General features: G+C 50.6%; 1 protein-coding gene across 5 annotated transcripts in view; it reads left to right on the top strand.

Annotated features, from left to right (window-relative positions):
• The window catches only part of SHANK2 (SH3 and multiple ankyrin repeat domains 2), a 552,800-nt gene that overhangs the window by 191,316 nt on the left and 335,641 nt on the right, over positions 1–25,843 (top strand). For all 5 annotated transcript variants that reach the window (XM_036861478.1, XM_036861481.1, XM_036861480.1 and 2 more), the window contains exon 11: positions 22,215–22,281. In XM_036861478.1, coding sequence (XP_036717373.1) covers positions 22,215–22,281 — 67 coding nt within the window. The remainder of the gene's footprint in view (positions 1–22,214; positions 22,282–25,843) is intronic.

The raw sequence follows: 25,843 nt of genomic DNA, 5'->3' as shown, positions 1-25,843 counted from the left end.
CCTCATTGGGTCTTGCCTGTTTGGGGGTTGGGGGTTGAGCCTTTTTGTTGTAGGTTTATAATAATATAATAGGTATTGTACCTCTTAGCAATCATAGGTTATAGATTTTTTTTCAAATTAATCCTTTCCTTTAATTTTGCTTATAGTTTTTTTCAGCTCAGAAAATTTTGTTGTGTTTTGTTTATTCTTTACGTCACCAAGTCGGCTTTCTCCTCATTGTGTCCTGGCTCTGGTGACACACTTAGAAATTTTACACCCGTGAATTTGAGGGTTCTTTCTCCCTTGCTCATTTATTTCCCATTGGATTTTTTCGTTCCTTCCTGAATCTCTGGGTTTTTTTGGGGGGACCATTTTTCTTTTGCTAGAAGGAATCCCGTTTCGATTTCTTGCTGGAGGTAGACTCTCTGCTTTGATTTTCCTGAACACGATCTGATTCAGCCTTGTTGCTAGAGAATGTTTTTGTTAGGTATAGGTTCTACCCTGGCCATTATTTTCTTTAAGCATTTCATTTGAAAAGAATTCTGCCAGTGTCATTGTAGAAATGGTCATTTGCTATAGCTGCTTTAGAAACTTTCTCTTTGTCCTTAGTTTTGAGAATTTGTGGGCCTAGATGTAGTTTTTCCTGTATTTATCTTGCTTGAGACTCATACAACTTTTTGAATCTTTGCGTTTACGTGTTTCATTGGTTTAGGCTTAATGTAAAATGGTACTCCTGCCCCATTGTCTGTCTTCTCTCCTAGGTGGACTGATCCCACAACATGAGTTATATATCTCCTTCCCATATTTTCAATTGCTTCTTCTCTCTGTGCTTTAGTTTGTGCATTTTCTTTTGACCTATTTGCCAATTTCCTTATCCATCTTCTATGTATAACCTCATCCTAAATCCACCTTGTAGGTGCTTAATTAGAGATACTGTATTTTCAAGTCTGGAGTTTACAATTGATTCTTTTTTGTGCATTTCAATTATCTGGCAAAATTCTCCCATCTTTTCAGCTATTTTTTTCTAGTTTTTCCTTTATTTTCTGGAAGATATTAATTATTTCAAAGTTCTCAGCTGCTCACGCTAATGCCTGGACCATCCATGGGTCTGTTTCTATTGACGGTTTTTTTCTCTTTGTTTTCCACCACGTGGTACTGTCTCTGGGAATGACTAGTACTTGTTTATAGAGTGTAGGCCTTGCATATATTTATAAAACTATAGGGACTCCAGGGAATGTTATTTTCCTTCAGGGAGGATTACTCTCTCTTGTGCAAGGTCAACAGAGTTGGGGCTTTTCATTTCATCTGGTCAGAGACTGGTCTGAGTCAAGGCTGGGTTGCAGTTTTTTGGGCATTTGTTCTCCTGTTATCCTCTGGCTCTCCCTTTCTTCTGAAATGCAGCCCTAAGATGCCCTCAACTGAGAGCCTGGTGTGCCTACATGTCCCTCTCCCTGCTGCGTCCTGCACTCCAATTCTCATAAATAGATTTTTAGCCCTCTGTCCCTCCCAGTCTCAGAGTTTGCTAAACGTCTTGAAAGGACAGCAGCTGAATGTCTCATTCAGTTTCCCACCCCTCCCTTCTCACCCAGACTTTGGTCCTTCAGGTCTGCGGTTTTGACTGTTCGGAAACCTTACTTGACGGCTAAAAACTCCACTGATTTCTCTGCACTCAGCAGGGATTGGCCCTCAGGGTCTTAGCCGTGTTACTGAGTCTGGAATGTGTAGACGATCTCGGGGAATAGACACCTCTAGGATGTCAGCTCACTTTTTGCTGCTGTCCCCTCTCAGAACTTGGCACTCTGGTCTCTGTCACATCCGTAGCTCCCTGTTGCTTTACGAAGATGTCTGTTGTGTTGTGTTTGTTTATTCTCTTCTGTTCTTCTTGGCAGGAGCATACATCTGCCTCTAGTGACTTCACCATACCCGTCTGTGCTCAGTGGAGACTTATTCAGATTATTTCCTGAGTCCTTTTGACCTGACCTCATAGTCCTTGATAGCGTCCCTATTTTCTGGTGTGGCCAGATGTTTCATGCTCCGCTAGTAAACTTCTTGTCTCAGACATGACATCAGCCATTTTTCCAGGGATGCCTCATTCCTTTTATTGCAAATGGGTGTTAGGGGCCACGTTCTAAGTGCAAGGAGGGGCTTATTTTAAAGAGGCTGCACATCATGAGTCTTCTGCTGTTGCCAATCCAAATTCAGGACAAGTTTTTTACCTAATCTCCTTGAACCTCCGTCTGTGTCTCCTTTCTGCCATGCCCAAAACTGCAAGTTTTATAAGCAATGTCCTGGTTATCTTGTCCAGGTCTCTTGTCCTGGTTTCTTCCACCAGGCACACACAGAATTCTCCCGGTCATCACGCCAACACTTCCACCAACAAGGTCATGTTCAAATGGCTTCAGATTTTCATTTGCAGTTAGGTTTTGTCATCAGAGCAGCTCTCATTAGGGACGTGCAATCAAATTACAGTGTTTAAAAGTCACTTGGAGTAATTTTTCTCTATTTGTTTATGCCACCAGCTGTATACACATACAGGTTTCTTTGTTTGTTTTTTTTTTAATAAACAAAGCCAGCATTTTTTATTTTTATTTATTTATTTATTTATTTATTTTTATGGCTGTGTTGGGTCTTCGTTTCTGTACGAGGGCCTTCTCTAGTTGTGGCAAGCGGGGGCCACTCTTCATCGCGGTGCGCGGGCCTCTCACTGTCGCAGCCTCTCTTGTTGCGGAGCACAGGCTCCAGACGCGCAGGCTCAGTAATTGTGGCTCACAGTCCCAGCTGCTCCGCGGCATGTGAGATCTTCCCAGACCAGGGCTCAAATCCGTGTCCCCTGCATTGGCAGGCAGACTCTCAACCACTGCGCCACCAGGGAAGCCTGGTTTATTTGTTTTTATTTTTGATTTTTAATAATTGCTTTTTAAATTTTTAATTTTTTAATAATTATATAAAATGTTTGCATCATTCTCATATTAAATCTATAAAACAAGGTAAATACAAAGAAGTCCAGCATTTCCCCCCCTCATTTCTATTCTATTCTCTTTTTCCCCCTTAGGTAATAATTTTTTTAAACGTATTCTTCCATTGTTTACAGAGAATGCTTTTAAAAATAATCATTATTAAGTACCTACCATTTATTGAGTGCTTATTGGGCAGTGCTGCTAATAATCTACAAGCACTGTCTCACTTTAATTGATAAGATACCTGTGAGGTAGAGTCTGTTATTCCCCCTGTTTACAGATGAGGAAACTGAGGCTCAGAGATGTTAATTAACATAGCCAAAGCCACACAGCACGTAAACTACACCCTGGAACTAGAAGCAGGGTCGTCTCCCTGCGTGACCACTGTACAGTGTTTCCATAGCTTTGGAAACTGTCAGTTACAGGCAATAGTTGGTTGCTTTTGATGAATGTTTTAAAATATCCACACAGACTTTGGCCCTTTTCCCCCGATTACTATTCAGCTGCCAGAGCCACCTGTGCTGTACCTGACGTGGATGATGAACTAGGAGTGGTTGGTGGCCTGGTGGTTCTAGGATGTAATTGTGTCAGTGGAATTGGTACCGTTGGCTTCTCTCCCTGGAGAGAGGAAGTTGTGATGATTTATCAGGAGCACATCTGACTCGTGTCCTCAGGGCTGATGCAGGAACCCCGTGAGGAGCCCCCAGTGACCTTTCTGCCCAAAGCTCCCTCCCCGCCACTGAGCAGCGTGCGGGCCGTGTGGCTGGAGATTCCTTTCTCCTGCCGACGTGGCCCTCGTCATGGACGGTGGGTGGGCGCCTGTGTTTCAGCACCTGCTTTTCTTTCCTGATTCTCACAGTGAAACAATTTAAAGTGCGGACTGGCTTGACAGCTTCCAGAGCTCACCAGGTGTGACCTTAACCCCCGGCTCCTTTGCAGCAGGCGGGGCTACTGCGCCCTCTGAGGCTGGAGTCGGGGCTGGCTCCCTCCCCCCCGTCCCGCTGCCTCGTGGCTCTTCCTAGTCGCTTTCCCGCTGTCACCCTGCTTTCCCATCTCCTGTTTACTAATAAAAATGAGGCAAAGCAACCCAAAGTAATGGCCTGGTGTACTGAGTCCCCCTCCACACACGTATACACACACCCCACACACACACACACACACAAATACACACATACACACATATACACACACCCCACACATACCCACACACACATACACACATATTCACACTCACACCTCCCCCACACACACACACACACACACATACACAGATGCACACACACACGAATACACACACACCTCCCACACATACACACACACATACCCCCCCCACACACATATACACACATCCCACACACATACACACATATTCACACTCACACCTCCCACACACATACACACACACACCCCTGCACCAGACCTCAGGGACCACGGGGATTTAGAAATGAAGCCCTGCTCGTTGAGGGGGAGGTTTGGCACCCCTGCACCAGCTGCTGGGCCTGTTTCTCCCCGGACTCCGTCTGGTCCCGGCTCACCTTTCCCCAGGCTGCTGGCCCCGGACGTGCACACCTGCGGGCTCGGAGGGGAGACAGCCACTCCTTCAAACCTCAGTGCAGACAGCAGGGAGATGCGGAACGGTGTGTGGGCTGCGGGGGGTGGGGGGGCGGGGCGGGGGACCCTTGCTGTGTGAATGACACACGTGGATAATTATATCCTTGTCCTCTGCCAGTGACTCAGGCTCCATTAGAATTCTGGAAACCACTTCTGCAGCTTGCTGTGCCGGGGGAGGGACAGGGCAGCGGGGTGTGTGTGTGTGTGTGTGTGTGTGTGTGTGTGTGTGTATGTGTATGTGCAGCTGATATAGGATTTAGCATCTCTGGTCTCTGCCAGCCCTGCATTCAGGAAACACCAAGGATGTTTATGCCTCCGTCCACTCTGTGACCGTGTGACAGGTCAGCGGAGGGGACGTGGGCGGGGCTCTTCTATTCCAGCTCCCACCCCATCCCGTCTAGGTTGTTCCCATGTCCTCCGACCTTTCCCCAGAGCAGCGCCCGTGAGGACGACACGCGGCAGGAAAGGTTGCAGGAGGCTAGGGCATGTCAGCTCCGGTCTGCCCTCTGCCTGGGGAGCGCTGGGCAGTGGAGGGGGGCCTTTGTCCTGCAGGATTCATGGGAAGGCGTCCAACCCGCCTTACATGGCTTTGGGCAAACCACTGACACAGAGGGTATCATCACCATTAGTCCTTTAACCCTTTCCTGCAGGAAGTACATAGACCCCCCCCCAGACACATCGGCTCTGGAGAGGAAGGGCAAGTGCCTGGTGGAGAGCATGCAGTGTGGCCCAGTGGACGCCGCGCATCACTTAGGTGTCCGCGGTCCAGGTGTGCGTTCTGAAATAAAAGGGGATACAAGAAAGGTGATGGAGTTTAGTTTTTAAAAAGTTGTGACTTGCTCAAGCGTAATTAGTCAAATAGTCCAGAAGGCTATGCAGCGTGCCCTTGGGTTTACAGCCTTCCTGTTCCCCCCGAGCTGGGCTCCTTCCTCGCAGCCCCCAACCCCCTCCGCCCCGGCAGGCAGGGTGGGAGCCCCGTGCCGGGGAGCCTTCCTGGGGCTCCTCTCCTTCCCAGACTCCGGGGCCACGCTCTGGGTGTCCTCGGGATCTGAGGACGGCTGGGGCCGGTGATGTCACAGAGGTGGGCTCAGCACCCCAGGCCCTCTGCTCCAACCTGCTGGGTCCCGCGTCCCGTGGCAGCACCCCCAGTGGACCGGGGCCTCCCCAGAGGTGGGCTGCAGCTCTGCTGAACGGACGCCTCAGAACTATTCTTGGATCATTGTCTCTCATTATGTGTCCACAGACGGCACCATGAATCATAACCGAAAGAATTAAAATGTGAGGCACCAGGATGTCGTTGCTAAGGGATTTGGGGGTGGGGTACAGTCTGTTAACATGTGCCAGCAGATTTGGGAACAGCAGACGTGCACATCTGAGATGAGATTCCCAGGGGCAGCACAAGTGTCTCCAAGGGACCAAGGTCTGCTTTTAAAAGAAGACATCCGTATTTTGATCCATAATATCAAGACCAAGGACGGACTTGGAAGCCAGTGCACAGATCACAGTGGATAAAGGGCATTTCAAAGTAATAAACCATAACGGAAAAGAATATGAAAAAGAATATATATGTGTATAACGGAATCACTTTGCTGTACAGCAGAAATTAACACAACACTGTAAATCAACTAGACTTCAAAAACATTTTTTAAAAAAGTGAACGGCCCTCTGACCCCAAAGCTTCCTAGACGCTTTTAGCAACAGAATTTTCTTCCTTTTCGTAGACTTGTCATTTCACGTTTGCTTACAAGATAGTTCTTTGGAGGAGCCTTTCGGTGCCAGCTCGGAGTTTTCCGTCTCACTCTGGGTTTTCTTGGGCCCCAGATGTGCAGGTGGGGAGAACTTCCTCTAGCCCTGGCTTGGGGAGCTGGTCACTCCCCTGAAGACCGGCAGGCTGTGCCCAGAAGAGAGAGCCAAGGAGTCAGGGAGAATCAGTGTGAAGCGGAAGACGTCCTTGCTCCCTTGGCCCTGTGCAAGCCAGGGCACGTCTCTAGGTCCCCAAACAGAGGCCCGGAGCGGGCGGGCGGGCCGGTGGGGTTCCCGACGTAAACCCTCCACCGCTAGGACTCCCTCTGTCGGCTGTACCGGTGTAAATATGCTGTCACGTGAAACTCTTTTGTTTTTTTTTGGCCACCCTGTACGGGTTGCGGGATCTTAGTTCCCTGACCATGGATCGAACCCGGGCCCATGGCAGTGAAAGCGCGGAGTCCTAACCACTGGACTGCCACGGAAGTCCCCAGTGTAACTATGTTCAGTCACAAAGTGGATTAATTGAAAAGCAGTGAGCACTCACGTGGCTGCTCTATCGGCAGCATCCTGATGCCAGCTGCTTTCCCTAATGAAGCACGGAGAGCCTCACCTGAGCACTTAGATGAGTGTGTAGTTAAACCGAGCAATGTTTACAGGGTGGAAATGAAAGGGCTGCTCTGATTGGGCCGCGGATGCAGGAGAGCTGGGCCCGCCAGAGCTTCAACCGGGAGCCCAAGTGTGTACAGTTCCTTTTCCTGGGAAAGGACCCGCTGGGGGCTGTGTTTCAGCGTGAGTTCTGGGGCGGAGTTTAAAACGCACCAACCTCCAAGCACGGAATCATCTCTTTTATTTTATTTATTTATTTATTTATTTACATATTTTTTTGGAATCATCTCTTTTAGACCCCAGACCCCAAGTGGGAACATTGGAGTCCTTGGCTTCTGTTTTTAGCGGTTTGAAATGAAAGCTCATTGAGGAAAACTGCCCCTTCTTCTTTTCTATCTTTTCCCCCATTTTCTCCCTCCCCGCTCATTCCTCTGTGTTTTGCTTTCTTCCCAAACTTTACCTGCTGTTTACAAATAACTGAAATCACCACCCCCAGGTTTCTCCTAATAAAGTAAATGTCTTATGTTTCATTGCTGGTTTTTTTTTTTTCTTATTCCTAAAGGTATTAAAATGCAACTTTATGTTATTTAGTCGTGTTGAATTTAATTCACGTCCATCCCATATATTTAGCAGATAGAATCCTCTGGGTACAGTATATTGTTCCCTGAGTGGTCAAAGTTATAATAATAGGAGCTGTAATTTAGGGTGTATGAAGGAAAAGAAGGAAGAAAGCTCTCTTTATGTAATAAGTTTCTTCTGTAGCACTGGGGATTAATTATAAGTTGATGGCTTTTTTGTCTAAAGGGCGTGACCCAGCCTGTATTTATTTATAAACACACCAGGAGGAGTTGGAGAGAGGGGAAGAGGAGGACAAGGAGGGAGAGTTTTATTTCCTTTTCCATTTCTTTGCTGGAGAAGTGGGGGAGACAGTGGACTGAACCTGCAACTTGCTTTTAAAGATCTCTAATGAGACCACAGCAGCTGGGGAGCCGAGCTGAAAGACACAGGGCAGATGCCACCAAAGAGCTTTGGGTTTTGATGGGAAAACGTTGGTTCACATCTCAGAAATCTTTCCCCCATGTGCCACGTGACAGTTATTTTAGTGAAATTGTTTATTTGGTTTCTAGTAGAAGGGGAGCAAGTAAATTCCTCCTAAAGACCAAACTAACTCCCTCTTTTTTTTTTTACAGCCTTGTATTACCACACAAGCACGATTTTAGCTTATATGGTTTAATTGGTTCAACTTGCTTCACATCACTGAATAAAGTAAAATATTCTTTGTGTGTGTAAGGTCAACTTGGAAGTATTAGCACAGCCTTCAGAAACTGATCCCTGCTACCGCCATCCTCACTCTTGTTATTTTGGGGTGAGAAATGATGTTTCTGGGGAAAGAGCGGTGGCTGTTCTTTCCTCACACTCCTTGGCCCTGTGGAAGCTGCAGGTGCAGTCGTTGTGTTAGCAGTGGCTTCAGTGAGGTTGAGATTTTCAGTTCTTGGTATGAGTCTTGGAATCATCATGTTTTCAAACTTTGGGGAAAATGGAAAGTTCATTTTATTTTATTTTAATTCTATTTATATATATTTTTTTACTGAAGTAGAGTTGATTTATAGTGTTGTGCCATTCTCTGCTGTACAGCAAAGTGACTCAGTTATACACATAGAGACATTCTTTTTTTATATGCTTCTCCATCATGGTTTATCACAGGGTATGGAATATGGTTCCCTGTGCTCCACAGTAGGACCTTGTTGTTTATCCATCCTACATATAATAGTTCACATCTGCTAATCCCAAACTCCCAGTCCTTCCCTCCCCCACCCCCTCCCCCTCCCCCCTCCCCCTTGGCAACCACAGGTCCGTTCTCTAAGTCTGCAAGTCTGTTTCTACTTTGTAGATAGGTTCATTTGTGCCATATTTACTCCTCAGCCATAAAAAAGAACGAAATAATGCCATTTGCAGCAACATGGATACAACTAGAGATTATCTTACTAAGAGTGAAGTAAGTCAGAAAGAGAAGGACAAATACCATATGAGTTCATTTTATTTTAAAGGTAGCAGTGATGAAGTTTAAAAAAAAGGGGAGGGGGAGATAAATATCTTAAAAATATAACTTATAAGTGCCAAAATAGCCAAAATGAAAAAGATGGGCAACACCAAATGTGGGTGAGAATGTGGGGTAACTAGAGCTCTCAGGTGTTGCTGGTGGGGACACAGAACAGCAGCCCCATCTTGGAAGGAAGGCAGTTTCTTGTAAAGTTAGAGCTGCACCACCCCGTCACCAGCCATCGCGCCCCTAGGGAGGTTATGAACAAGAGAACCAAAGCTACGATACCCAACAGGATGAGTGATGCTCGTAAACGGGGTGCTAAGCACAGGAAACCAGGCACAAAGAGTATGTAACCTATGATTTCATGCGTGTGGCATTCAACACACGGACATAAGCCATGTGAGGTCACCTGTTGTCTCAGTTGGCGAGGGAGAGGGAGAAAATTGACTAGAAGGGGGTGATGGAAATGCTCTATTTCTTTTCTTAATTTAACTTTTAAATTTTATATTGGACTATAGTTGATTTACAATGTTGTGTTAGTTTCAGGTGTATAGCAAAGTGATGCAGTTATGCATATACATGTATCTGTTCTTTTTCAGATTCTTTACCCATATAGTCTATTACAGAATATTGAGTAGAATTCCCTGTGCTATACAGTAGGTCCTTGTTGGCTATCTGTTTTATATATAGTAGTGTGTATCTGTTAATCCCAAACTCCTAATTTATCCTCCCCACCTTTCCCATTTGGTAGCCATAAGTTTGTTTTCCAAGTCTGTGAGTCTCTTTCTGTTTTGTAAATAAGTTCATTCGTATCATTGTTTTTAGATTCCACGTATAGGTAATATCATCTGATATTTGTCTTTCTCTGTCTGACTTAACTTCACTCAATATGGTCGTCTCTAGGTCCATCCAGAAATGCTCTATTTCTTGATGGGAGTGATGGTTACGTGGGTTACATACGTTCATCAAATTGTACACGTACCTTCTTTGCATTTCGATGTAGGTACTTTGACCTAAATGAAAACAATTTACAAATTGCAGGGAAAGAGGCCCTTGGAGAACTCTACATATGGAGTGGTTATGAGAGGATGTTTGGAAATGAAGGCTGATCTTCTATTTGTGACAATACGTGTAAGAGAATGTCTTTCATCTCTGCAGATACTGCGGTAATTTAGAAGGAAAAGCGTCAGGATGCTTTAGCCAAAAACTGATTGTGCACACAGGTGCATGTATACATGCCACACCAAGCAACATGGAAACCATTGTGTAACCTAGCTGTATTACATGGTGTATTGATTTGCATTGCTGTATTCCTTCAACTTCTTAGGTGTGTTTGAAATTTTTCCTAAGGAAACCTTGAGGGTGGAGGGGATAAAGGCTCTGTGTAAAGATAAGACAGAGGAAGCAATTTCTGCTCCTGCGTTTCCATCGTGACAGTAGCCCCAGCCCCACCGCATGCACCCTAAAAACCGACCACGTTGAGGGGATTCTCAAGCCATCGTGTGCCCCCATCATGTCTGATCCGGGTCTTTGCCGGGGGAACGTACGTGTCTGGGAGGAAGATAAAGAGATTCTCCGTACTCTTGTGCTAAGCAAGCAAGGTCTTATTGGCTGAATTGTGTCCCCAAATCCCTATGTTGGAGTCCTAACCCCGAGGACCTCAGAATGAGGCTATGTTTGCAGAGGGGTCTTTAAAGAGGTGATTAAGGTGAAATGAGGTCACAAGGGTGGGGCCCTAATCCCATAGGACTGGTGTCCTTATAAGAAGAAGAGACCAGGACACAGATACACACAGAGGGACGACCCCATGAGGACACAGGGAGGAGACGGCCGTCTACACGCCGAGGAGAGAGGCCTCAGGAGGAGCCAGCCCTGCCCACACCTGGATCTCAGATTCCAGCCTCCAGGACTGGAGACAGTGAATGTCTGCGGTTTGAGCCTCCCAGGCTGTGGGACTTACTAGGGCGGCCTAAGCTGATTCACTAACGGGTGTCTGGTGGCCTCAACTGTTACTCCTTTCTTTGGTTGCTGACCTGCAGAAAATGGTGCTGAATTTCTGCTTCTGAATCAGATCTCATTATTAATCTCTCCCGGACCTCTTTTCAGGCAAGGGGTCCTTGCCTAAGCCCAGGTGCAGGAGAATTTTCTGGGGTGAGAGCCATGCGAGGCCATGTATGTAGGACGGGATTATAGCCCCAGGCTTTGTGATCAGACAACAAGGTCTACCTGTATGAAAGGTACACACCTAACTTCCTAGAGCTCTTAAAGCCTGTTCCCTCATCTGGAAACGAGTCACAGTGGCTCTCCTTCCCAGGCGTGAGGATTAAATCAGATAACTGCATTTAGGTGCTCGGGTGAGCATGCGTGTTGAGTCAGCGTGAGCCGTCTTCGTTGCTATTAGTTTGACCACTGTAGTCTTCTTTATTACAGCATGGTAGAAGCCAACCTGGGAACGTCTGTAATCCCCGAAATCTCAGATCCTCACCACACAGTGGTTTCATTCATTCTGCCCTGTGAGTCAGGGGGACTGAGGGGGCAAGTAGAAAAGTCCTACGTCCCCCCTGGGTTCCTGCCTCTCCAACCTGTTGGTCCCAACGGGAGCTGCCCTCATGAAGGCAGTTGTTTTTTTTTTTTTGCAAACGACGAAGAACTGTTTGCTTTTTATCAAGATTCCTGGGAGCAAACGGTGTCCTTCAAAGCCATTGCTATTTCAAAGGAGAAATTTGCATTTTATTGGCAAATCCATCTGGGAGAGGGACTATACTTTGGGTCCACAGGAAGGAATCATTTCTCATTCTTTCATGCATGTGGTAGACTTTTATGCCTCTCTTATGGCTGCTTTTCCCTTGACTGTCATGAATATTTTATACCACTGAGGACTGGATAATACCGTGCAGAGGGTCTATTCTGCAGCAGAGGGGTTGGAGGTCGCGGTCCCCTTCCCGGGGCCTGGGAGGTTTCTCCCTGGTTGGTGTTGCCACAGCTGGAAGTAGACCAGCTAGATCGAGTCTGACCTCACGTGTTGATTGGGTCAGAAACTTCCGAACATTGAAGAGAGGTTTTCTCCATAAATATGAATTCTCAGCACCCACCGCGGGTTCAGCGTCTCCGTGTGAGCAGGGAGGAATTCTGGTGCTGAGCCCCAGCCTCCCTGGGAGGCAAATGACAGAGGCCAGTGTCCTGCTCTGAAACAGCTTTAACCTGACAGCACCATGTGCAGCACTTAGGAGCGTAGGCTCTGGAGTCCGGAGACAAATTCTGAATGGCTGTGTGAACTTAGAGGCTTCCGCCTGGTTTCAGGTGCAAAGGGACAGACGAGACCCCCCACCATGCGGACCGGTGAATGTGCCCAGGCTGTGGTCACCAGGCAGTGCAGAGTGGAATTGTAGGAGATTGAGAAGCGTGGCCACGGTGACTTGCAGCCCCTCCCCAAAGAGGTGGAGTGTATTTCCCCTCGTGCCTTGACTCTGGTCGTGTGCTTTGACCAGTAGAATATTCCAGAAGTGGTGCTGCAGAGTGGGGTTCCAGAGCCTACCCTCTGGAGGCTTTGCAGCTTTAGATTTTGCCCAGGTGGAACGCTGTTCTGAGGCCACCGTGTAAGGGAGTTGGGTCTGCTGAGGACAGGAGGCCTGGTGGAAGCAAACACGTGAGCCTCGGTCAATGCCAAGACACGCGGTGAGGTCATCGGACCCACCAGCCCAGCTGGACCCCCACTCAAGGCATGGGGAGCCCACGTCGATGGTCCTCGGAGCCGTGACCCGCTTTGCTTCATGGAGGCTTCTTAGGCAGTGAGATATTTCACTGATGGGCTAGCAGATTATGTTCTCTTTTATTCCCGGTCTATTAAATTTTATCATGAATCAGTATTAAGTTTCATCAAATGCTTTCTGGTAAAGTACTTACGAAAATTGATAACAGTTGCTGCAACCATCAAGATGATCCTACTGATTTTCCCTTTTTTCTGTTAATGTGATGAATTATGCTGATTGCTGTTTTATTCCTGTCATAAGTCTACATAATGGTGATGTCTTCTCCTTCATACACAAACCTCTGCATTTGATTTGCTCCTATTTGTCTGGGATTCCTGCATCTGTGGGAGAGGTGACTCTTGCCCTTGCGGAGCCCTGGTACTGAGACCATGTTGGCCTCGTCCGTGGAGTTGGGGAAGTTCTCCCTCTTTATTCTCTGGAGGAATTTGGGTGAGATGGGTGTGTTAGTTCCTCCTTATGTGTTTGGGAAAACTCATCTAAGAAGCCACCTGGGCCTGGAGCTTTCTTTGTGGAACTTCAGGCTCTGTTGTGAGCCATTGATCAGTATGAACAATTTTAATCCTCCAAGCATCATAGAAGGGTTAGACTTGGAATTATCCCCAGTTACAGAGGAGGTGAGGTCGCTTGTCTGTGGTGTCCGTGCTAGAGGGATCCGCGCCGGGGAGTCTGTGGCCGTGACCAGAGCACCACACTGCCCAAGTGAAGGCTGACCACCGCCCAGGGTGTCCCCTTCACTCCTGGGCCAGGGGACAAGGAGGCCATTTCACCCCCAGCCTTGGGGTTCCAACAAAGGAGAGGCCTCGCCTGGACGGGTGTCCCAGGAATGCTCAGGGTCCCCCTTTAACCTGGGGAGGCAGGTGGGTCACCCAGCATGGCACTGCCCATACGGCAGCCTCGCAGCCCTGGCTGCTTCGTCTGGCTCAGTGCCGGAAGCCCCTGGAGCTGGAACCTCCGGTGGTACGGATGCCGATTGCCCCCACTGCCGAGTGGGGCTCTCTCCAGGCAGCCCCGTTGAGGTTGGTGTGGAGTCCCTGAGCCTCCAGGTAGCACGTCAGTTTGCAAAGGCTCCCGGCTCCACAGGGGATCTGTCTGGAACCTGCAGAATTGCCCACGGCCTCCCTGGTCCGCAGCCCAGCCTAGAGGCGGCGGAGACTCCCTTGGCGTTTGTCTGGTGGAGTCCGTGACCTCTGACCCCCCTGAGCCTGGGGCCCGGTCCCCTCCCCGCATGCCTGAAGGATGCTCAGGGGTAAGATACCTTCCCAGGCTCCCGGGTCTTCGGGTGTCAGTCACTTCCTGATTCACCACTGGAGTCTCAAGTAGGGGACATGGTGTCATCTGGAAGGAAAACCAAAGAAGGGGACGGGCCGAGCCCGGGTTTCCGTCGTTGCCTTTGTGTGGAGCTGTTTTCCAGTTTTGGCGAGGACGTGTCAGGAGCTCAGAGCCGCCTATGAATAGCTCTGTGTTGGGAGGCACATTTGGCTTTGGGGAGAGGAGGATGCTTCCTTCGGGGCAGGAGAGTGGGTTTCCTCCGCATTCTGGCTGCAGATCCCAGGAGATGACGGCTTCGCCAGTGACGAGAACAGAGGCAGCTTCTCCCTCACCCTGATTCCAACTCCAGCGCCAGCCCAGAGGGGTGCAGCGGGGCCCACCATGGGCACCACAGCAGGGCCGCAGCATCTCCAGGGCATTGACCGCCCACCACCAGAGCCAGGAGACCGAGCGGAATGTCCAAATGGGGCAGCCCAGCTCCCTGGCAGATTTACTGACCCTCAGGTGCCAGGGTCCGTGTGCACTGCCCCTCCTCCAGCCCTCGCAGGAAGGCATCTACTTGGAGCTCAGCACTGGACCAGGTGACAGGTGGAAAAGGATGCAAGTCCACTTGACACCTGGGCTCAGATAGGGTCATTTCCTCACGTGCAATGCAAACTTACGCAAACCTTAGCCTTTCCCTTCTGAATCCTTCACAGGACCCGCCAGTCTGTCCCCCCGCCAGCCTCTGCCCTTCCCCCCCTCCACCGCATCCATCCTGCCTGCGGTGCGGACCGATGGGGCGCGTTCACTGCTCCGACCAGGAGTGCCTCCTCCTGGTACCCCCGCCAGCACCCTCCCTGCGTCCACCCCTGAAGCCTGGCGATGGGTGAAGAAAGGAGGGGACAGGTGGAGCCTCTGAGTCCAAAAGGGAGTCCTTGCTGTCCTGGGTTTCCAGACATTTCCCCTCGAGTTGGACACCTGCCTTTCCTTATGGCCATGCCCAAACGCCTGGCTTTGGCACGTGTTGCTGAGATGGTGTTGAGAGCAAGACGGGAGAAGGAAAGTTGAGTTAAGGGAGGGGGTGTGGAGCTGGGGGAGGAGGACAGGTGAGCCGGGAAGGGCTCAGTTCTCACTTTCAGGTCCTGAAGAACCTGTAAATGGCAGAGTCCATCCTTATAGAAAGTGCATTTACCTGCACTTTTCACAACAGAGAATTCTGTGGTCACTCAACCGACTCAGCATGCTGAACGTGCCTTGTCGTAAGCCCTCAAGAACAATCTGTCATATTTTTCCTTGTGCTGCTGTTTTTCTAGTAAGGCGTCTGAACTGCAATTCTGTTACAAGTTAACTTTTTTAAAAATGCCATGTCGTGAAAATCAAAATTATTTATAGACATCATTCTGTGCCTTGAAAATTAGATCAAGATTCTGGCCCTGCATGTCTCGAGTTATTAATAATATCTTGGCTTCAGCACTGACTACTGTGTGATGTCAGGCAAGTTACTTAACCTCTCTGTGCCTCAGTTTCATCACATGTCAAGTAGAGATAACGATGCCCACTTCATAGAGTTGTTAGGATCAAAGAGGCTCTATCCATGTCAAGCCCTTGGAACAAACAGTGTGTCTACCTAAGTGCTTGGTATAACTTGATTTTATTACTATTATTGATATTGTATGCCTGGAACCAAAGAAAACAGACCCCAACCTTCTGCCTTCTTTACGCATCAGACCAGCAGCCAGACGCTTGCTGGTTGGAACTGAGACGCCTCCCTCAAACCCAGCCCGCTCTCCATCCTCCCATCATACGCTTAGTGGGATGCCCAAGCGTGGGGCGGGCAGCAGAACAGGCAGGCGGCTGCTTCCTGCAAGAGCGGACTTTCCTGGCCTTGAAAACATCAAGGGAGAAGCAGTCAGCCAATTACCGCAAATACAAGCTTGCATTGTTCTCACTTGCATCGTGGACTCGGTTCTTTTGGCCAGAAGAGCGCATGTGGCTTCCATGCTGCGGTAACTCAGTTTGCAGCCCTTAAAGCTTTTCTTTGGAAGCATAAGCTCGGAATTGCTGGTTGCGGGTCCATTTTTAGGTTATTTTCTGCAGCTCTACTGGGTGTGCATTGCAGTGCAGCTGTGCGGTGTGCACTTGGATGTTTCTGATGGTGTGTTTATCGTGGGGGCTTAGGGGACCTTTATAATGAGCTGTCTGCTGCTTACAGACAAGTAGTCAGTAATAATCATGTGAACAACAATAGTAACAGCAGACTTTTTTAGGACTTACCGTGTGCCAGGCTTTGCTCTAAACCTTTACATACGTAAAGGTATTCTCATCGAATCCCCACACCAAACCCATTTTTTAAAAAAAAATATTTGTTTATTAATTTGGCTGCACCGGGTCTTAGTTGCGGATCTTTGTTGCCACGTGCGGGATCTTCATTGTGGCATATGGGATCTTTAGTTGTGGCATGCAAACTATTAGCTGCGGCATGCGTGTGGGATCTAGTTCCCTGACCAGGGATCGAACCTGGGCCCCCTGCCTTGGGAGCCACTGGACCACCAGGGAAGTCCCTCAAACCCATTTTAAAGCTGAGAAAACCGAGGCCCGTGGATTAAGCGTCATGCCTGATGTCACCTAGTACAGGTGTGGGATTTGCAGCCAGGCAGCCTGAGGCCAGAGCCCCTCTCCTCTACGGCACCTGTCTGTCTTGCCAGCTTCACGTCAGGCTTCGGCTGGGGCCAGCCTGTAGGAATAGGTGAGCCGTGGGGAGCGGCGTCTCCTTTAGAGAGGAGGGCATCTCGGTGTCTGTCTCTCTGATTGAAGGTGCCTGCCTGCTTACCTTCACTTCCAGCAGAAGCAACAGCTCGGGAGTCTGGACAAGATTACGCGGAGGCGAGTAGCCACAGAGAGGTTCATATGCCCGGGACCATCCTGCTAACTAGATAGGTTCTCCCTGCTCAGCTGTGCGCTGTCCCAGACCCCTCCCTCCCTCATCCTCCTTAGGGCTGGGTCATCCCCGCCCACCCCCCAGCCCCCACCCCTGCCTGTGGAGGGATGGCTGTTCCAAAGTCCCAGTGTCTCTCCTAACACCTGCCTGACTGTTCAGGGTGGGTCCATGTTCTCGTATTTGACCTTCTCACCTTCTGGTCCACACAGGTGGACTTTTACCTTTTTTTTTAATTGCGGTAAAATACGTATAACACAAATTTTACTGCCTTAACCATTTTTAACGGTACAGTTCAGCGGCATTAAGTACATTGCAACCATCACCACCGTTCCTCTCCAGAACTCTTTACATCTGGCAAAACTGAAACTCTGTCCCCATTAAACAACACCCCCCCAGCCCCGGACCCCTACCGTCTACTTTCTGTCTCCATGAATCTGACTCCCCCAGGGACCTCATGTGAGTGAAATCACACAGGATTTGTCCTTTTGCATCTGGCTTATTTCACTTAGTATAATGTCTGCAAGGCTCATCCATGTTGTAGCCTGTGTCATAATTTCATTTCTTTTTAAGGCTGAATAATATTCTATTCTATGTATATACCACATTTTATGTATCCGTTCATCCATCAGTGGACACTTGGGTTGCTTCTACCTTCTGATTATTGTGACTAATGCTGCTATGAACACGGGTGTGCAAATATTTGTTTGAGTCCCCTCTGTCTTAATGTGCTCAGGCTGCTATGACAAAATACCATGCGCTGGGTGGTTTAAACAACAGGAATTTATTTCTCACAGCTCTGGAGGCTGGAAGTCCGAGATCAGGGTGCCAGCGTGGTCAGGTTCTGGTGAGAGCTGTCTTCCTGGTTTGCAGACGGCCATCTTTGTGCTTTGTTCTCACGTGGCAGAGAGAGCAAGCTCTCTGGTGTGTCTTCTTATAAGGGCGCTAACCCATCATGGGGGCCCCACCCTCATAACCTTATCTAATCTCATCCCCTCCTGAAGGCCCTACCTCCTAATACTGTCACTTGGGGAGTTAGGGCCTCAAAATATGAATTTGAGGGGACACAAACATCCAGTCCGTAGCATTCCACACCCTGGCCCCCAAATTCATGTCCTTCTCACATGTAAAATACATTCTTCCACCTCAACAGCCCCCAGAATCTTCATTTGTTTCAGCACCGCCCCCAAACTCTCAAGTCCAAGTCTCATGTAAATATCGTCTAAGTCAGGTGTGGGTGAAACTTCAGGTACGAGTCATCCTGAGGCCAGTTCCTCTCCAGCTGTGAACCTGTGAAACCAGACAAGTTATGTGCTTCCAAAACATGACATTGGGTCAAACATAGGGTAGACATTCCCGTTCCAAAAGGGAAAAGTCAGGAAGTAGGAAGGAGCAACAGGTCCCAAGCAAGTCCCAAACCTATCGGGGTGAATCGATCCGACCTTAAGATGTAGAACTCTCCTCTTTGGTTCAGCATTCTGTCCCCTAGGCCCGTCAGGGCGGCAGTGTCACCCACACAGTGCAGCAGTGTGGTGCTACCCCCAAGGCTTCTGGCAAAGGCTCTCTGACCTGTTGAAACCAAGGCAGTGGTCCTGATGTTCTCTGACTCAATTCTGGGGTCATTTTCCCCTCTTTTTGAAGAATAGCACATATTTGAAGTTGAGTGGCTCTATCGTGCCATCTTGTCAAACTCTAGAAGTCTGACAGCCTCCCCTCCCTTCACCTGACTCTACCCCCTTCTGTGTAAACTGGCAGTACCTATGCGCGTAAATTCTGCAAACTCGTTATCACGTGATGGTCCAGCCACACCCTCAGCGTTCTCTTCAGAACCTGCTTTCTCATTTCCTGCACCACGGACAGGCTGAGGATTTTCCAAATCTTCAAATTCCAGTTCCTTCTTGCTAAGCAATTCCTTCTCCAGTTCATCTGTCTTTTTGCATTTTACCATCAGCAGCCCTCACAAGGTGTGCCCCCTACAAAACCCCAGGACACAAGTCGGCCAAGCTCTTGGCCACTCGATAACAAAGATCACCTCTCTTCCAGTTTCCAGTAACAAGTTCCTCATTTCCATCTGAGATCTGATCAGAATAACCTTTAACATCTATATTCCTACCATGCACCTCAAAACTCTCCCAGGATCAACCCACTTCAAAAGCTGCTTCCACATCTTTAGTTATTTGTTACAGCAGTGCCCCACTTGCACAATACACACACACACACACAAAGAGATTTATTACAGAGGCTGAGAAGCCCAAGATCTGAGGTCATGGCGAGCTGGAAGCCCAGGAGAGCCGATGGTGTAAGTTTCAATCCAAAAGCCGGCAGGCTCAAGACCCAAGAAAAGCTGACGCTTTTCAGAGTTTGAAGGCTGGAAAAGAGAGATGTCCCAGCTCACAATCAGGCAGCAGGAGTTCCCTCTTACTCAGCCTTTTTGTTCTAGTCAGGTCGTCAACTGATTAGATGAGGCCCACCCACACTATGGAGGGCAATCTGCTTTACTCAGTCTACTGAGTCAGATGTTAATCTCATCCAGAAACACCCTCCCCAAAACACCCAGAATAATTTTTGGCCACATGTCTAGGCCCCCTGTGGCCCAGTCAAGATGACACATAAAAGTAACCATTATACAATAACTGCTTTCAGATCCTTTGGGTGCAGCCCCAGAAGTGGAACGGCTGGATCATGTAGTAGTTCTATGTGGAATTAAAAAAAAAAATTTATTTATTTACTTACTTACTCATTTGGCTGCGCCGGGTCTTAGCCGCAGCACACAGGATCTTCGCTATGGCATGCGGGATCTTTTAGTTGCGGCATGTGGGTGGGATCTAGTTCCCTGACCAGGGAGCGAACCCAGGGCCCCTGCATTGGGAGTGTGGAGTCTTAGCCACTGGACCACCAGGGAAATCCCATATGTGGAATTTTTTTGAGGAACCCGAATGCTGTTTTCCACAGCAGCTGTACCATTTTGCGTCCCCACCAGCAATACACAGGCCTTCCAGTTTCTCCACATCCTTGCCAACACTTGTTGTTTTCTGTCTTTTGATAGTAGCCATCCCGACGGGTGGGAGCGAGCTTTACCTTTGAGGGTTTGGCTGGAAGACAACAAATGATTTTTTTCTTTTTTTTTTTTTTTTTTCCTTTTTTTTGGCCACGCCACGTGGCTTGCGGGATCCTAGTTCCTGACCAGGGATTGAAACCCGGGCCCCCCGCAATGGAAGCGTGGAGTCCTACCCACTGGACCACCAGGGAATTCTGACCAGGAATGATTCTGACCATTTGTCACCTAAATGACATTGGGTCACATGTTACGTGTGACCCTGCAGAGCCACCCTTTTACGTTCACATCATAAATGCCAGCACACTAGGTCACTGGCTTCTCAGGGCCTGTGAGGACCTCCTGCCCGGGTTCCTCACCTCTGTCCCTGTTGTGTTTCAAGGATCCGTGGTCTGAAGCCTGGGTCCCCGCTGGGTGGTCAGCGTGCAGGAGGCTGGTGAAGCGCCTTTCACCAGATGGTTCTAACCCTGCCCCTGTATCTGCACAACCAGGGGCTGCCCCTGAAATGGCCTTTGCTTTCCATCCCCACGGCCCCCGGCTGGTGTGGACAGGGGCTACCACGGCTCCCCTGCCATTAGCAGGCCGGGGAGGGGGCTGGATTTGGCTACGGGCTGCTCCTGTCGGTGGCATCCTTGGAGGACACCTAGCATTGGGTGGGGCCCAAGAGTTGAAATCAATGTCACTTCCAAGGACGGGAGCCTGGGGTCCCTGGGTCTCCGTAGCGCCGCAGCCCCCGGCCCCCATGTGAAGCTGTATCAATCAGGGTTCTCCAGGGAAGCAGAGCTGGCAGGATGGAGATATATATATGTATATATCTATTTAAGAGGTTGCTTGTAAGGAGTTGGCTCCCAGGACTGTGGGAGCCGGCAGGTCTGCAGTCGGAAGGGCAGGCTGGGAACTCAGGCAGGAGCTGGTGCTACAAATTGAGGCAGAATTTCTCCTCCAGGAAATCTCAGTTTGTGCTCTGAAGGCCTCCAGAGGACTGGGGAAGGCCCACCCACATCATCACTGAAAGTCGACTGACGGTCCACGTGTGTGTCTGCAGGCTGGCATCTGAACGCCCGGCTCATTTGAGGGTGGAGACGGCCGCCCCCGGGCCCACCAGGTCTCCCCGTCTGGGGCATGGAGAGCCCTGCCCATGGGGGCTCTGGTTCAGGTCTCCCCAGGAGCCCCAGGCTACTCCAGGGGAGTTTGGCTTCGCCTGTCTGGCTGCCACAGTGCATCAGGGACCACGTGGCCTCTTTACTTTAGTCAGTGCATCTGTAGGGCTCAAGTTGGACCGTTTCCTGTAGGTGCTGGTTTCGTTGCCGTGCACAGGTGCATGGGTGGAGTTTTTTTCTGCTTGAGTGAAAACCAGTGAACAGCTTTGAATGCTTTTTCGAGATTTCCCCCTCCCTCCAGTTATGCGGACCAATCAGAGGAATAGATTCCCCCCCAGGGGAGGGTGTAGGGACCAGTTGGGCTTGGTGGGAACGCAGGACGTGGTCCATGGGAGTTTCCAGGCTCAGCCCCTTGAACTGCCCCCGCTGTGGCCTCCTGGGCCGAGGACTGTCTCACGTAGATTCTCACAGAATGACGGCCTCGCTGTCGAAGAACGCCCAGGGGCCTAGAGAGGGGCAAAGTGGGAAGATGTGCCTCTGCGTGGGACCGATGGGTGTTGTAGCTGCCAGTTTAGCAGTTACGATTGGTCCACACCATGGATGGGCCTTGAGGGCACTATGCTGTCTGAAATCAGACAGAGAAAGACAAATACTCTATGATCGCACTTCGAGTGGAATCTAAACCAAACTCATAGAAAAAGAGATCAGATCCGTGGTTCCCAGAGGCAGGGGGTGGTGGAAGTGGTTGAAGGTGGTCCAAAGTTGGACTTCCAGTTACAAGATAAATTAGCCTGGGGATGTCACTTTCAGCACGATGGTTACAGGTAATGCTGCCGTGTGGTACACGTGAAGGTTGCTAAGACAGTAGATCCCCCATGTTCTCATCACAAAGAAAAAAAATTTTTGGAACCATATGAGGTGATGGACCTGAACTAAACTTAATGTGGTCATCATTTCGCAAAATATGTAAGTCAAGTCATTATGCCGTACACCTTCAACTTAGTGCTGGGTATCAACGGTATCTCAATAAACCGGAAAAAAGGGAGTATCTCTTGTTTTTAAAAAAAGAAGTTCTGTTTGGGCTCATTCTGCTGTCAGGCCATCAGGATGTGGAAGAGTGTCCTGCACTCGGCACTTTAACGTGATTCTCTCTCTTGCAGGTGGCGATCATAGCTGGTAACTTCGAGCTGGCTGAGTACATCAAGAACCACAAGGAAACCGACATCGGTGAGTAGGCCGGTGGCGAATGAACTGTGAGGGGTTCCGTTTGATTGGTCACCTCGTTAGATTGGTTCAGAGTCTGCTTTTAGCAAAACTTCACGGAAAGCAGAGTGCTAGCATCTTCTCCGCCTCTGTTGCTCCGGTTTCTTAACTCTTGGCAGGGTTGGGGTAAGGAAAACCTTAGACGTCAGGCGAGGACGCCGGCAGTGGCTGCAAGGCATTGCTGTCTGTCCAGAGAACCAGATCACTTTGCAACTCATGGAGATGGGCTTATGGGAAGACTCTGTAACGTACATGATTCCATTCAAAGTGAGAGATGGCAACGACATGAAGCAGGAAAGAGCCAGGGGCGTCCCCTCCCCTCCCTCCTCTGCATCCCTCCCACTGTCTGCTGATGACCACTCCCCTTTCTAGTACCCCTCGTGCCAACCAGGAGGACTGTCTCTGGGGCTCCTCCCCTCTCCCATCGCCCTGCCGGCGGCTGGGCCCAGTCTTGCATCTTGGAAGAGCCCGCTGGCCTGTTTCCTCCAGCCCCGGGCTTACACAGGACATGCAGCGGGGAGCAGTCCTACTGGACCAGCAGCGGTGAGATTTCAAGATGGTGCCATCCCATCGGGGGGGGCTGTGGTGGGCAGTGGGGCTCCAGGGCGCCTGGAGAAGTAGCCAGATGGCGTCTGTGTCTTGTTGCCTGTGCCCCTCACCCTGAGTTTGGGGCTGGGGGCGAGCGATACCGTGTGTTTGGCTGTCCAGTCTTTGCCGTGTCGAGCGTCTGGCGGGCGCCCGCCTGCCCCTGAGAATCGCCCAAGGATGCGGAGCTGGGTGCCTGCTTGCCTCATCCGGTCCCCTGGGCCGAGCATCGGGGCCCCCCAGAGGCTGCGCCCGATGCTGACGCGAGCCCTCCCGCGAGCCGGGGCCGACCTCCTAATTGCTCTGAGATCCGGGCCTCTGCCACGGCCACATCAGCATCTTCCTAAGCACGTCGTGCAGATGGGCGAGTTCACATCCGCAAAGTGCTTTAGGAAATGAACTGAGCTCTGCAACTCTAACCACCACCCCCCTAAGACGAGAGAGCGGTACAGTCGGACAGGGTTGGCTTGAGGTCTAAAAATACTGGTTCCTGTGAAGGGAATGGGAACTCTGTTGAGCGGGGGCAGGCGTCCAAGAAGACAGGTGTGCAGGCCCCAAGCATGACCGCGGGATGGTCAATGGCCCCAAGGACCCCTGGATCTCCGAGTTTCTGCGATGGTGACAAACTTGGGGCTACCTACCCTCGTTGTTTTCACTTTCCCTTGCCTGGGGCCCGCACGCCAGGGGGAGGCGTGAAGTGGTTTCCTTACCCAGCCGTCGGAAGGGAGCCGAGAGAAACTAGGGACTCCACCCCCTGCCCCCAAGCCCTGCCCTACACATTCATACCCCTCCCCACCCCAGCCATGAACCCATCCTGCTCAAAAAGTGCCCATGTTAAAACCCAGGTTGGGGAGGTTCCTGGCTTGTCTCTCCCATTTCCTATCTGGGATGCAAACACCTCTCTACAAACAGGTTTTCTTATTATAAAAATAATACCTGTTTGTTGGGTGAACATATTTTAATTACCACTCACCCGATCGAATCAATGATTTCTTTAAACTGTAAAGGGCTTGCCCTGTCGAGAGATGGGGTAGTCACGGTGGGCGCGAGCGACTTCCGTGGGTCATGGTGCGGGGATTGAGGTTTGCGGTCTGCCTGCTGTACCTTTGTAGACGCCCTGGGGCTCAGTGAGGATGCGGGGTGGCTTTTCCTATCAATCCATGCCCCTCGTTACCTGCGCCGTGGGCTTTCCCTGGCGTGTCCCAAAGGGAAAGGATAGTACGGAAAATCTGCTTCCCTGCCGGGTCCTTTCAGCATCTCCAAAGAAGGGGAAAAAAGAGTCCTCTGCTTTCCTCTGGGTCGTCTGACTCAGCATCTGTGATCGTGAACTAGCAAACTGTGCCGTTTAAGTGGATTCTATTGAAAATTTCACAGAGAGGCGATGAAGGGCACGGAAGCTGTGGGTCCCTCGTGGGTGCAGATGTCACTCAATGCATTCATTCTCAGACGCACAGTAAATCCATCCTAAGATCCCGATCCAGCGTCGTGTTACCTAAACCTCGAGCTTTGAACCCGGTTGTTTGCTCTGTGCCCTGAGGCCCCCCCAGCTTCGCATCCCCCCTCGTTACCGGCGAGGCTGGATGCTGGGCGTGGCGGGGGGGGAGGGTCTGGCACTGTCCCACCCCCCGTGTGAGTCTGGCCAAGTCCCGCCTGCGGGTCGGTGCCTGCCACCTCAGAAAGCCGCCCTGCCTCTGGGGGAAGGAATAAGCCCAGGGAAACAGCCAACCCTTTCTGAGCCTGCGAGCCCAGCATCCCATGCTCCTCCAAGGATGCGGTCGCTGTCTGCGTGTGACCAAGGACGAAGCTGACATGGGACGTGGCACTTGGGTTGAGTTTCCCCCGAAGCAGACCTTGAGGCAAGGATTTGAGGGAAGTGGTTTGCCGTGGAGGTGGTGCCAGGCGGCAGCGGTGGGAGCACGGAGAGTAAGTCTGGAAGGGACGGGACGCCAGCTCAGGTGCCTTAACGAGCAGGTACCGCAGGCACCTGAGACCCAGTCCCATCAGGACCTCCGGGGGGGTCGCGGGAGCGCACCTTGGCCTTGTCTCACCCCAGGGGCGAGGTGACTTGTATATTTACCCACCCGGTCAAGTTCCTGTTAGTTCAGGCCTGCTCCGTGCCAGGGAGGACCCTCCTCGGGGAGACGCAGGTGCCCGTAGGGGCAAGTGGCCCATGTACCCAGCGCACTGAGTGCCAGTGGGTGTGGGCAGGGCTCCAGTGGCATCTCCCAGGCGGGACTCTCCCAGAACCACGTGGTAGAGTGATTGGCTGGGCCAGGCCTTGAAGCCAGGCTCACATGACTCTGGGGGGCTCTGGGCTCTCCACCGCCAGTCTCCCTGCCTCCCTGTGAGCCTAGAACAGGGGGCTGCACTCCAGGGCTTCAGGAAGCAACACAGGCTTGGGCAGGGGAGGTTGGGGGTCTTCACACAGGCTGGCGCTGGAACCGGGGCTGGACGCGTGGGTGGAGGGAGGGAGAGGGAAGAAGAGGGTTCTTGGGTCCCAGACCGCTGACAGGGGATGGTCCCACAGGAAGTTCTCCTCTGGGCCTCCTGGTTCAGGCTTAGCGCTCTGTGGCGGCCAGAGTTGAGCATCTCTCCGCCGAGCTCTGCTCCCCAGGTGGGCTGAGAGGGCAGGGGCAGGGGAGGAGGAGGACACTTCGGGGGCAGCGTGAGGCTGGGCCTGGGGGCTGCAGAGGGGTCATCCGAGAATCAGTAGGATTAGGACTGAGGTACGGGCCCTGCAGACCAGCAGCCCCTAGCTGTGCCGTCAGGACGACCCCGGAAAAGGCTTCGCGGCTCAGGCAGGCCTCTCACCGCCCGTGGGTGAGTTTTCAGGGGGAAATCCTGCCCTAGAGCCTCCCTGTCTTCATCCAAGGCCCAGGTTAAGCCCTCACCTACGGAGTCCATTGTTTTCTCTCCTAGTCCTGATTCCTCCCTGGCTTCC

This window comes from Balaenoptera musculus, chromosome 8 (assembly GCF_009873245.2).
Source record: "Balaenoptera musculus isolate JJ_BM4_2016_0621 chromosome 8, mBalMus1.pri.v3, whole genome shotgun sequence".
In the NCBI taxonomy this organism is placed as follows: domain Eukaryota; kingdom Metazoa; phylum Chordata; class Mammalia; order Artiodactyla; family Balaenopteridae; genus Balaenoptera; species Balaenoptera musculus.
This window is presented reverse-complemented; position numbering and strand designations above follow the sequence as displayed.